This window comes from Leucopleurus acutus (assembly GCF_964270905.1).
Source record: "Leucopleurus acutus genome assembly, chromosome: 11".
Classification (NCBI taxonomy): domain Eukaryota; kingdom Metazoa; phylum Chordata; class Mammalia; order Artiodactyla; family Delphinidae; genus Leucopleurus; species Leucopleurus acutus.
Genome location: NC_139152.1, coordinates 2,890,663 through 2,904,464, shown reverse-complemented (window position 1 = coordinate 2,904,464; position 13,802 = coordinate 2,890,663). Strand labels below are relative to the sequence as shown.

The following is a 13,802-nucleotide window of genomic DNA, read 5'->3' as shown; positions in this document are numbered from 1 at the left end:
AACTTTTTCTTGTAAGAATGGTAGTGATGACTTCTGAGTTTTTTACATGTTGGAACTGAAGTTACAGTAGTTTCCCGTATGGAACAGGCTTACTCATTCTTGTTTTATGAAGGTATTTGTATGAATTTTGCTGTTTAGAATAAAATCTAAAATAATAATAGAATAAAAGCAATGTATTAATTATATTTGGGAATCAGCTTTAGTTTTATTCATTAACACATAACTGTTTATGGAATCAATAAGTTACCTATGCCCAGGAATTTGAAAGTAGATCACAGAGATCTTAATTAACAATATACCTGTCTTATACAGCTTTTTTAGTTCTGCTAGATGTTGAATGAATTTGACTATTTTATCATGTCTGTTTCTAAAGCAGGGCAGTGAAATAAGTCAGACAGAGAAAGACAAATACTGGATGATCTCACTTATATGTGGAATGTAAAAACCAAAAACCAACCAAAAACTGAACTCATAGATAGAGACCAGATTGGTAGTTGTCACAAATGGAGGACTGTGTGTGTGTGTGTGTGTGTGTGTGTGTGTGTGTGTGTTCGTATAATGGGTGGAGGTGGTCAAAAGGTACAAACTTCCAGTTATTAAAAAAAAAAGTAACTGTGTAGTGATATTTTGTCTATGTAATATTTAAGCAGAGAAGAACCTTATAAATTGAAGACTAGCTATTAGATGTTTGATAATACCCTGTTGAAATTGGAGTATAGGTGGCTTTTGGGGACATGGTTTGCCCACTGCCACTGTACGTATATCTGATAGAATGTGGACATTTTCTTTGTAGGCACACGAGGCAGCACTGGAAGCCAGAGCCAGTCCAGAGATGAGTGATCGAATACAGCAATTAGAGAGAGAGATTGCCAGGTACAAAGATGACTCTAGCAAGGCCCAGGCAGAAGTTGACCGCCTCTTGGAAATCTTGAAGGAGGTGGAAAATGAGAAGAATGACAAAGATAAGAAGATTGCTGAGTTGGAAAGGTAAGGAAAGGGAAGCTGAAGAGGCACTCTCTATGTTAGAAAGGTTGAAGGATGGTTTTAAAACTATGTACTTTTCAGGTCATATTTTTCCAATATATCTGCCTCTCTGGATTTACTTTATTACCTACCTTCTATTCTAAGTCAGTGTAACTTCTTGTTGCAGTCTCTGAACGGCAGCACAGAGTGGGAATAGATTGGGAAAGCTATGGACTTCAGCATCATTGATTGGAAAGAGAAAGTATTCATTGATTAAGAAATTAAAGTTTTCTACTGGTTAATCAAGAGAGTGCAGATAGCCACTTGCTCTCTAATTATTTATTTATCTGTTTAAGGAACAAATGAACCTCAAGTTCAAGGAGTTAACATTTTTCATTGGTTTAGACCTTTTCTGTTGAGCTGTTGCTCTTTTGGGCTGTGAATTTTTAGACTCTGTATTGTGGAGAAGCAAGCTATTACATTGGTACATAGGTCAAATTTAGAAGGAGGGACATTTTGAGGACAATTTAGGAGACTTGGATGTGATTTTTTTTTTGATCTCTGACTTTGACTTCTTCAAAATGAGCTTTTTTAAAACAGAACCAGCCAGATAGCTCTCTTGGAATTTTCTTTGCCTTTTTTTCTTGTTAGGGTATTTTGTACTAAAGATAAAGTGTATGCCTCTTGGCCTCTTTCTTTACACCATGTATTTAACATAAATTCACAAGTGCATAGAAATAGTTCTTCCAGTAGAACTGCATTAATCACTGTATTCTGAACAGTCAGAGAGACTGGCAGTGACAGAATGAAGTCATTAATCCGTGTGACTCCTCTGAGCCTGATTCATAGAAGTATTTTATTTTCATACTCTTGAATGTTGGGAGGTAGTAGAATACTTTCATAAGTTGTTTACTAAGTTTTAAATTTTTAGGATATTGGTAGACTTGATATTTTCCCCTAGAAGTAATTTTTTCCTCTTGTTCTGTAACCATAGAATTTTGATTTTCAAAAAACTAAAAGGATAAAGTCCAACCCTCACAATTCTTCATCACTAAGTTGAAAGTATGAATAAATGAGCTGATCACCTACTCATTTGTTTCCTCTTATTTTGGTATTAACTCTATTCATGTTTTCTGGTCTGGTTCTGGATAAGGTGGGTGGATAAAGTTCTTTAAATCAGAATTAACAAGTTATCAGAGTCTCAAGATTAGATTATGTATGGTTTTTGTACGTCTTCCCTGTTTGCACTGCATCTTTACCCCCAGCACACGTGTGTATGCGCGCGCGCACACACACACACACACACACACTCTCTCTCCTTACATACTTACATTAGTACATGCCTTTCTTTGCTTTTGTGTCACCCTGAAATCAACAGCAGTATTTCATAGATTTTATTTATTTTTATTTTTATATTTTTAATGTTTTTTGAAATCAGACTTTTATTCAAATCTTAATTCCATAGATTTTAAAATACGATACTTCTGATGGATTAGTGACTTCCCACTAAATGTATTTCAGTATTTCAGAAAAGAAATTTCTTGATAAAGTTTTATTTTTCAGTTTGATTTTTTTTTTATTAGAGCTCTGCATTGAAATTATTGCTTGCTATTACAGATACCTTGCTTGAAAAATGTTTCAATTCATTTTTGGACCCAATACTGATTTGGGGAGATGGACGTGATTTGAACGAGAGTAAGAAATAGAATTAAATCTATATTTGTATCCAAAGCACACCAGATAGCTTTTATTAGCCACTATATTTCTCACATTTTGGGAAAGAGTTGTAAATGATCTGTTCTTTCCACAGAATATTACTTATAAATTTGAAAAAGTACTATAGAATTTTGTCCTCTGGTCATGTAACATTGTAATCTTATTTTAAGATTCGACACAATTTCGTGGCTACCAAGAAAAGAAACAGTTTTAAAAACTCAATTGCTACTGGCTTTGTAATTGAGCAGCGTAGTTTAAGATGGGAATAAAAGATGATTGGAATTATTTTATGCCTTTTCTTCCCAGATTTTTAGTACTGAGCTGCGTATGTGTGGCTGCTGTGTTTCTTACTAACCATTTGCTTCTTATGTTGCTATTCCACTGTTTCCTGTGTGTGGGCGTCTGTCTCTCTGTCATTTATCATCTGAGTTTCTTCACCTTTCTTTTGGCTTGTCTTATCCTGGTCCTATTCCATTGGGGTTTTGGTCTCTGTGTCTGTCTGTGTTCATATCCCTCTTGGCCATGCTGTTCCTCAGAAAGCCAGCCTCCCACACTTTGTACCTTCCACGCCACGTTTCTGTCCCTGAACTGTCAGGGGGGTTTGTTTGGGACTTCCTGGGAAAGTGAGTGTTAAGTAAGTCTACAGTTCTGTACTAGAGGGGTTGCTGCTGCCACTCCTGCTGCTGCTGGGGCTTGCTGGGGGTTTTGCTTGATCAGAATTAAAGACCAGCCGGTTATATATCCAGTTGAACAGTACCTCTTAGGTCCATTGCTTGTGGGTAAAGTATGTGTTCTCTCTGGTAAGATTCTGATATTGTTGGATATAATTGTCTTATTCTTGATTTCTAGCCCATCTCCTGTGTGGTGGTTCTTTTGCTGGGGTGCCCTTTAAGCAGTAGCCTCTCAGGCGATGCAGCTGCAGTGCCACACCCTAATTCAGGAAGTAGCATGCATTTTTACCGGGTGTTCAGCAACCTTCTAAGTGCAAAAATGACAGCAGAATGTTATCATTGGGCTAAAGAAAATGCTTATTATTCTTTTAAAATTTCCTAGTACTTATGTAAGATTCTCCAGTATTAATAGGTTTAGATTAAATCATGAAGAATTCCCAGACTTATTCTTTGTGGTCTTGAGAAAAACAAATAGTCCCTTACACTGCTCTTACAGAACAATAGTAGTTCCTGTCAGATGATTTAGTGTTGTACCAGTGTCTTGAGCTACTGCAATTTTAAGACGAGGATTATGTAGGCCTACCCATACATCTGAAAATACAAAATGTTTTTCCCAATTAAATCTAAGAAGTACTATTTCTAAATTTATATTCCATACTATGGTGTGTATCAGTTGGAGTTCAACCAGAGAGGCAGAACCGGTAGGAGAGATACATACATATATTTATATATATGTGATATATATATATCAGATTTATTACGAGGAATTGTCTTGCGTGATTGTCAGCAGCTGGCTAAGCAAGTCTGAAATGTGTATGGGAAAGCTGTCAGGAGGAGATCACCTGCAAGATAGAACTCCCGTGAGCATGGGCCAGAACTGTGGTCCACAGGCAGCGTTTCTTTTCTTTCCTTGGGAAGCCTGCTTTTAGGGCCTTCCAAAGAATTGAGGTATGCCCACTTCAATCATCTGGGATAGTAATCGCCTTTACTGAAATGGATTGTAGGCTTTACTTAATGTATGCAAAATACCTTCATAGCAACATCTAGATTAGTGTTGGATTAAGTTAACTGGGTGCTGTAGCCTACCCAGGTTGACACTTCCAGAAAGTCATCACCTGGTGGTTCTGGATAGTCTCCACAGATGATTTTAAGGGAGAAAATAATAGTAAACACAAACCTAAAGATTGACATACTACATAAGTAGATTGATTTAGATTAGCATGAGGAACCCAAAATGTAAATTGAATATTTCTCTTCTAAAGTGAGCATATTATAGTTTCTATTTAGATGCATGATGAATAGCCTTTTCTTTGGCATAATGTTTAAAATGTTTAGTAATGTAGGCTGATGAAATTCTGATAGTAGTATCTTTTCAGACTCCTGAAAGAATTGCTTGTTGTCTGCTCTTTCACTCGTGTCCCCTTAGCTAAATACCCATGCCGTGGCAGTATACTGGGAGCATTATCCCCCGTGCATAATTTTGCTTCTGTATTTGCTTTATTACATTATTTTTTCTGATACAGAAGCACTAATAAACCTGCAGAGTTTGGTGTTTGCATTAGAAATCCTCAATTTACTCTAATGTGAGGTTTATTTAAATTAGATTCAGCATCCCACTTAGAAACTTTTATGTTTGGAGAATGACACCCATCTTCTGATTTTTCACATAATTTAGGTATCAAGGATTGCCTTTGGTTTATGAAAGTTAGGAATTTTCAGTGATGTAAAGGATAATAGAATAATATTATATAACCTAAATAATTTATAAGAAATTTGGATTTACTATATTTCCTGATTTGTGGGAATATAAAAACTGGAATTTTAATGGATATAGATTTCATTTGGGGTTGTGTTTTGAAATTTATAAGTGGGGTTAAAAGATGAGAAGAAAGGACATGTTTTCTTAGACATGTTTAATCTTTGAAAGTCCTAAAGTTCTTTTTATTCCTTATTCCTTTTACCTGGTTACTCTCCCTTTAAATATGCATCTCTAAAAACACTACTGTTAGTAAGATTTGTAGTTATCAAGACCTTGAGGACAGTAGCCAATCTGTGAGTTTAGTTTTTCTCTCCATAACTCACTCTTCTCTTTGCCACAAAATATACCCTTTCCTTCATCATTAATTAATGAATTAATTTTTCTACTTATGAAGGCTCTTATTTGCTGGTCACTGTTCTGGGCTCTGGGGACACAACAGGGAGCAAAACAAACAAAATCTCTGCCTTCAAGGAGTTTATCATCTACCCTCAGAAGACCAGAGCTCCAGCAAGGAGCGGACTTTTCCTCTGCAGGCTGGCAGAGGCGTTCTTCCACAGCTTGCCGGTACCTAGAAATTTCAGTGAGGACGTTTCCATTTGCGGTCTGGTTGAGCTCTCCTGGGAAGTAATACTTAACATACTCAATTAATGTGTGCCCCAGGATACAGAATTATTATAGAAAAGGGGCTTCTTGTTGAACTTCAGACTCTTAGGTCTGGTCTTCTAATTTTTGTGACGAGTATTAATGATAATGGCTTGAGAGGCTGTTTGGATAGAAGGCTAGCAGGTTGTTTTGGATCCTAGGCTCCTAATTTTAGGTCCTAGAACTGTAGCGTAGATGGAGATGTAAAATGGAGAGGGAAGGCCAGCATAGTGTGCTGCTATTGGTACTATTCTGACAAAGGCAAGAGAACCAGGAACCAGTGTTGTTATTTACACACACACACACACACACACACACACACACACACACACACACACACACACACACACACGTATAGGTACATAAACACATTTGGGGGCCAGTCTTGTAAGTAGTTATAATATTAGGAGGAAACTTAGTTTTTCTGCCTTGTGATGGTCGCTTTCATTTTCTTTGCTGTCTTTTCCAGACCTCATCTAGAACTATTAGTTCTAGGCTTTTACATCATGATTAAACTTAAATTTTGTGGGCTAGCAAGAAAACTTAACCTGTGTTTGTAATGCTTCCAAGGGAACTACATTCTGATTTGTAAACAACTGGCTCTGTTAAAAAACTGGCATATGATCTATTCGTAAGATTTGGGGCTGTTTGATTTGTTTCTTTTTAAAGTAAGGGTGTTCCCAGTTTGCTCAGAATTCAGGCTCAAGGTAGTTAGCCCCTGAATTAACTGTCTAAATTGCTAAAGCAGTAACTGTTAACCTCATTTTGGTAAGTGAGAGGAATCTATACTTCTGTAGTTCAAGATCAAAATAATGAACTGAGCTTGAACACAAAGAATGGGGTCGTTTTCCCATTATGCCAGGAGTGAGGTTTAGTCTGTGGTGTTATTTGCACGTGTGCATGTGTAAGAGAAAGTACTTCTCTGGTGGTATTTGGAGAATTTAGGGAAGATAGTTGCTAGGCTTAAATCCTCATGGCTCAAGGATATGACCTTTTAAGTTTTTTTATTTGCTTTTAAAGCTTACTACTATCTGAAATTTTATGTAATGAAAATGGAGTTATTTTTATTTTTTATAAATCTTTCAAAATGTGTTGGCAAGCTTAGAGTTTACAGGATATTTCCAACTTTTGGTCTGATATTAGTAGATTTAACTCCTTGTTTTCTTTAAAACTGGGCTTTAGAATTAGGAGATGAATGCTTTTTTGTTATCTGCTTTTTCTGAGTATTTTCTCTTTGACCAAAATTTTCTTTCCCCTTATTCATTTGGGGGAATTTGACCCCTTTTAATTGTTATCTTTTTTTGGGGAAAAAAACCTTTACTGACCTCTCTTAGGTAGTAATTTCTCTGTCCTTTTTTTTTTTTCTTTTGTGCTTTTGTTATAGTATCTATCACATTCTGTCCCAAGACTGTGCATTGTTGTGGGCCCAGTAAATACATACGTTAAAACATGGGGACACAGCTCGTTTCCCATTTTACTGTCTAATCATCCCACATTTCTTCCCTTTTTATCTTCCCATCCCCCGCACATTCAGACCTTTCATCAAACAGATGGAGATTTAATAGTCCCTTATACCCTTGTTTGTGATATTGAATATATTTTTATATTTGTTTCTTCTATATGTTTGTAATACGTTTACCATTGCACATATGCTTTTCTTTTGGTAAAAATATAAGTAAATGCATATGCATTAAGTATTCTTATTTAATATAATTCAATAGGATTACTTTTCTATCTGCAGGTTAAACAAAAGTATAGATAACCTCTCTCCTCTTCTGTCACAGTGAAATACCAATTCTAACTTGTATTTTTACATTTTAACATCACTGAAACTGGGATACGTGAATAATGGCGTGATTTAATTGGTATATATTTTTTTATTTCTTAGTAACATATAAAGTAATGGCGCATCTTCTTCCTTTGGTGAATTGATATTGAAGATGTGCGCAAAGAGAGTGAATAAAATTATTTAAGTGACTGGAGGTGGAAGGAAGTATTTCCAAATTAACGTTATCTTCTCATGTATTCCATTTAAAATGTGTGTAACCAGATGAATATGTTTACTGTTATAATTAGATATTTGACTGTTGTAACTGCATCCTGAAAGTTTATTTGCTTAGGTTGACCTAAAATTTTTTTTGACATTTTCATTGGGAAAGTGGGTTTTATGTTTGTGATTTTATATTGATATCACAGTATATTCAGGCATCTGTGGCACAGTATAACCTGAGAATATAAACCTACATATTTAATCTTCATATTTGTAAATATTTTTTCTGTAAAGAAATCCCAAATTGATCATTCAGCTTAATGTCTTCAGAAATCTCCCATAGGGAAATTAATATTAAGCTGTATATAGATTTGGCGTAAACTAGTATACAATTCATGAGGAAAATGGTTCCTTAAAGCATTTCCTTACTTTTATTTATTATTTTTTTATTTTTGCGGTACGTGGGCCTCTCACCATTGTGGCCTCTCCCGTTGCGGAGGACAGGCTCCGGACGGGCAGGCTCAGCGGCCATGGCTCACGGGCCCAGCCGCTCCACGGCATGTGGGATCTTCCCGGACCGGGGCACGAACCTGTGTCCCCTGCATCGGCAGGCGGACTCTCAACCACTGCGCCACCAGGGAAGCTGCATTTCCTTACTTTTAAATTTATAGTCATATATCTTTGATCCACGAAGGACAGTGTTGGTGAATGTGGTCTTGACGTAGTTGGAACAGAGGAGAAATGAGTGTGGTGATTGTGTGTGCTTTCTTGAGGGAGAATGGGTTGTGTTTAAAAAAATGAAAAGAAAAAGGGAAAACGAGATGCTGCGAGTGTTATAACGGAAGGTGACTGGTTCTTTATCTGATCCTGCTGGCTTCAGCTTGCTTTCCTGGGGGGGCCGCCTGTTTCTTTCTTCTTCCTCCTAGATGAATTTCACTGATTTCATTTAAAAGAAGAATAAATCACACAGCTTTACATAGTCAATTCTATTAGGCCATCTTCCTAAAGTTTCTTGTGGGCACAGCACCTTATAATTTATTACAGTCTTGATAGAAATTTTGATGGTTACCTCAAGTTTTTACTTTACACTGGAAACATTAGAATTATATATAGTTATTCTATATGCAGATTTTTTTTTCTCCTAAATTTATTTCCCAAGAGCTAAAGTTTGATGCCAAAGTGAAATAAGACTCCTGAACTGTAAATTAGTTAAAAAGATCCTTAAGGTTGCTCACTCTTGACAGGAATAAGCTTCATTTTTCTTTTTTCAGGGATTTTCTCGTGTCTCATGTAAAGCTTTGCATCTATATGAGATTTCAGTGAGTGTCATTGTTGATCTAAAATTATTCTAACGTAATGTGTCATAACCAAGAAAAATAAAAAAGTGCATTGTGAATAGTCATTTAGGTAAAAAGTTGGCCTCTCTTTGACTTTGAACGTTGTCTGCGTTCTGCACTGTTTTCCAAATGCCAAAGACCCATGGATTTTTGCAGATCCCTTCAGGAATCTGTAAGCATCATAGGACATATAAAGTATGCCCAGGAGGTGTGTCAGCAGACCTGCATTCTTCTCACGGATCCACCGTGTATTCGCTGTGTGGTTGTGAGGAGTTTTGTCTGTCATTTTGTTTCTCTGTTTTTCATCTATTTATCTTATGTAATGGCGATCATAAATCTTGTTATCCTTGCCTTTCATTATTCTGAAAATGAGTTTTAAAAAACTCTCATTTTAGTACTGAAATATTAGAAAACATTAAAGTGCAAGTTGAAATGGTGCTTGCATTCAAGAAATAAACTTCTTGTTTTAGATTCTTAAAGTAACATTTAGATCCTGAAGCTAAGCTGGATGGCACTGGCTGTTAGAAGTCTTAAGTATTTGGAGGATATAATATCGATACTACTTTCAATGAAACTGATTAATTTTTAAACAGGGAAAACTGCTTGTTATGAAAAGCAATAATGAACCTCAGGGGCTTCGTGCTACAGTAGGAATACGAAGCATGGCTACTTTGCACCTCTTTCTGCTGAGCAGTATTGGAAATGAAGTGAGGTTTATAGAGCCATATAGTCTTCATTATTGCTTTTAGATTGCACCATTGGGGGTGGATTTGATAGATTTGGAATGAGAAATAATGGGTGTAATTATGAAAACATTACTTTCACATTTGAGAAAATTATTTCAAAATTTTCCAAATGCATCAGAGTTCTGTATTCTACAGAATAATTGAAGCTGTCAGTGTTTTTCTGCTTTTGCTCCTGGATAACTTGGGTCTAAGAAATGGACTGGGGTGGGTAAAGGAGGTGTCAGTTCTAAGGTAGGTGTGTGTAGACCTAAGCTGGCTGACGCTGTAGGACCACAGTTAGCTGCTTAAACGAGAAGGGGAGCAGCTAGCCTTCTTCTCTTTTCCTTTGTAAGTTTAAGAAACTACTTTTTTTCCTGCCCTAGGAAATGGTAAATTTTAGACAAAATTTGTTCCTTTAGAAACTTACATTAAGGTACAGTGGTGTAATCTAATATGAAAATACACTTGTTGAAAATCTGAAATTACTAATTTTTGTTGCCAGTGCAGAATCCGTGTGACTCCTTTCCCTTCTCTAATCCTGTGCTTTATATTTTGTCTATGTCCGTGAATAATATTGTTTCTGAATATTGCCCTCACTAATTGTTTCTAACTTTCTCTTTCACACTTTCTTCCTGGATTTGCCGTTTCCTTCAGTCTCACCTCAAGGTCAGTATGCTTGTCCTAAAACAAAGATATGCAACAGAACATTGTATACTAACGTTGCCTTGAATTCCTATAAGCAACTGAAATGATGGAACTTATCCCAGGAACGAGATGTCTAGAAATTCAGTTATGAGTGCAGAAAATGTCATGAATCTTAGATTTATCGGAAGAGTGGATTCATGGTTCTGTGCTTCAAAAGATAGAGTGGTCAGAAAGCGAGAATCAGACTGACCAGGTGTGGACTGAGAGAGAAACGAGGATGAAAGGAAGCCACTAGAGGAATGAGGAGGTGAAAATTATTGCTTTAATTTTATTATATTTTCATCCAGAGACATTCTGGCTGTTATATTTGTAGGCAAAGTGCAGCATGAAGGAGGGAGGGAACATTGCCACAGTCTGTGGATTTTTACAAGAACCTTTGAATTATTTCACGTACACAAACCTACACATACCCTTTCAGTTTGGGGTTTGTTTTGTGACTCTGCTGAAGGGTAGAACTGGTGGTGACAAAAACAACCACCAGTCCTGCTGTTCATGTGTCAGAGGCTCAGTGGGAGAAGCTTTACAGGTTTTATTTCAGTCGATCTTCCCAGCAAGTAGGTAGAGAGGTTCGTGAATTTCCACTTTTTAGGCAAGTAACACAAGTACAGAGTCCATTAAGTAACTCTAACTCATCTGTCTTCATTAGTAAGTAAATTAGTAACGGAAGCTGGCAGAAAACAATCAGAAACATGCATTTTAAACGTTATTTATTTTGCATATGAGCCATGGCAATGTAAATTAAGGTGTGAGAATTTCTGATAGGGTTCAGAAAGTATTGTTAATACCACATGCGGTTTACCTACCAGCTATTTTCTAATAATAACAACATCATATATGTTTACTGTTTATAAAAGTACTTGTCAGCATGTGGGTTACACAGGACAGATTGTTATTCTGATGCGGGTCTGAGATTAGGGAATGTGATTTCGACATCTAGGGAGAACCAACTAGTTAGTGGTGGGACTTAGATTTGAAGCCAGATATTCTCGTTTCAGCCTCAGGGCTTTTTATATGATATGCACTCTAGCCTAGGAATCAGAGTCCCAGATTGCTCAGGTGTTCTTAGGTAGATTTCTCATCTGTCATTTTCCCATCTGTAAAATTGGAGTAGTTCTCTAATATCTGAAGGGTTGTCGTAGACTTTGAATGAGTTAATGCAGATAGCACTTGGAACAGCGTCTGGCACTAGGTGAGCAGTCAGTAAATGGAGCTGTTACGATTACTCCTTTTTGCTTTTTTCATGGAGTCCTGTTCGGTCCAGGATACCATAGTACGGTGCCATACGTTTCAGGGTCTTTAAAACACTACACTGTGCTCTTGACTCCTGCCACTATTAATAGAAAGTGGAAATCTGTGTATGTTATGTGTAGAAGATGATAAAAGAAGCCGTGTCCCTTCTGTAATGACATTTTCAGACTCTATTTTTCAGGTGCTGAAACTTCTATTCTAGGTAGAAAGATGAAGTTGAGGCTTTTTTTGGGAAAAACGTTCTCTTTCCCAAATCTCTCTCCCCGATATTTCTTCTCAGTGCTTGACGAAATTTCTGAAAAAGTCTTCCTACCTTTGACTCTTTAAAAATAAGCAGTTTGTTTGGGGTGTATGTTAAAAAAATAAACTTTTGTTTCATAATTACTTATACGAATCTAATTCATGAAGGGGTTCTTAACCATCCTCTTCCTTCTCTCTACGTATCAGAATGTCTCTCTTCGCTCATCCTTACCTTACATTTGTCAGTGGGACAGATGTCCCAGCTCTGTTCCAAGGCTAAACTTCCTGTTCATTCCTTCCCTCTGACTAGTTTTCAAAACCTTGTTGCATAAATTGAATCCTCCTTCTCCTTATTTCCCTGTTTCTCTTCGCTTTCTTCCCACTGACTCTCCCAAACATAAAACATATCCTGGTTTTCCCCATCCTTAAAAAGACATGGAAGCAATCCTTCCAGTGTCTTTTCGTTGGTTTCAATTCACTACAGTATCTTACTTTTACCTTTTCTTTTCTATTTATTTGCACAGTTTTTGAAAGAATCATTTATGCTTGATGCCTCCACGTTCACACTTCCCATTTATTTTCCAAAGCAATATAATTTGGAATCCTCTCTCAGTGCTGTGCTAAAATTGCTTCACTGGTACTCTGCCAAGTTTAGTGGACTTGTCTGTCTCGGGCCTACCGGCCTTTCTGGGGTGTTAGAATTTTGACTCTCTCTCTTCTTTTTGGAGCTCTGCTTTTTAATAGTTTATGTGACATTGTTTTCTGCTAGCTCTCTTACCACCTTGTTGACAGTTTTTGGCCTGTTTTGCTTTTCTTCTTTTACATGTTTCTTAATTCTTGATGTTTCTCACGTTCTTTTAAAAAATGCCTTTTTCATCTCCTTGTTACTACCAAAGACTCAGTTTTGTTTTGTTTTTTAAACATTTTATGGCACTCTACTTTGAATAGACCATATTCATTATGGAAGAAATCTTAACAGTATTTGCAATAAAAGTAGCAAGCAAGCATTTTAAAAGTGATTTTCCAATTTTCTACTCTAAGTATTTTCTCCACATTGTAGTAAAACTGTTAGGGTACCACTTAAGTAATTCCACGTCTGACCACAATTCAGCTTTAGGAGAAAAATATCATGAAGGCTTTTGCCTTGTATTTGGAGGACTTTCCTCTCTAACTTAAGCTTCGAGGGCTCTCATAGTTTTACTGGGAAGTTTTATCACTTTGTTCTGTATTTTGATTTTTGCATGACAGATTTTGATCTAAATGTCTCCAAACAAAACCTTATGAAAGGCTCCAGAAGAATTTGTCCATGGAAGTCATTGGTGTAGACATAATTCTCTGAGTTACAAGTTAGGTTAATTATAGTATTCTTAGCTGATTCATTTTTAGTTAACAGTAAATGCCATTAAACTATACTTATTTCTAAATAAGTTTATTTTTCAAGTAATAAAAAATATAACAAGTTTTGTTTTTCCAGTGGCAAGGATCATTTTGGCTGTAATATATAAAAAACCCTCTTGTCATTCCAGATTGGAATTTAGTACTTTTTTTTTTTAATATAGAAGCATTTCACCATTTTAATTACAGTTTTGCCAAGTCCAGTTGAATAACTCATCAAGAGAATATAATTTATTGATGGTTTGAGATTGAATTGGACGTTTAGACTACTTCATTGTGTGACTTCGGGCAAGGTACTTATTCATTCAGTGTTTGTTTTAGCCTATTTTGTGTTAATAGTGACAATTACCTGCAGTGTTGTATTTTCGTGTCTCCACTGAGCTTTTCCATTTTGAATGGATTTGTTTCTGC

At 36.4% G+C, this 13,802-nt stretch overlaps 1 protein-coding gene across 6 annotated transcripts in view; it reads left to right on the top strand.

The window, feature by feature from the left end:
- Nucleotides 1-13,802, top strand: part of ERC1 (ELKS/RAB6-interacting/CAST family member 1) — a 399,625-nt gene that overhangs the window by 147,813 nt on the left and 238,010 nt on the right. For all 6 annotated transcript variants that reach the window (XM_082850733.1, XM_082850731.1, XM_082850730.1 and 3 more), the window contains one exon: nt 794-987. In XM_082850733.1, the coding sequence (XP_082706859.1) occupies nt 794-987 (194 nt within the window). The remainder of the gene's footprint in view (nt 1-793; nt 988-13,802) is intronic.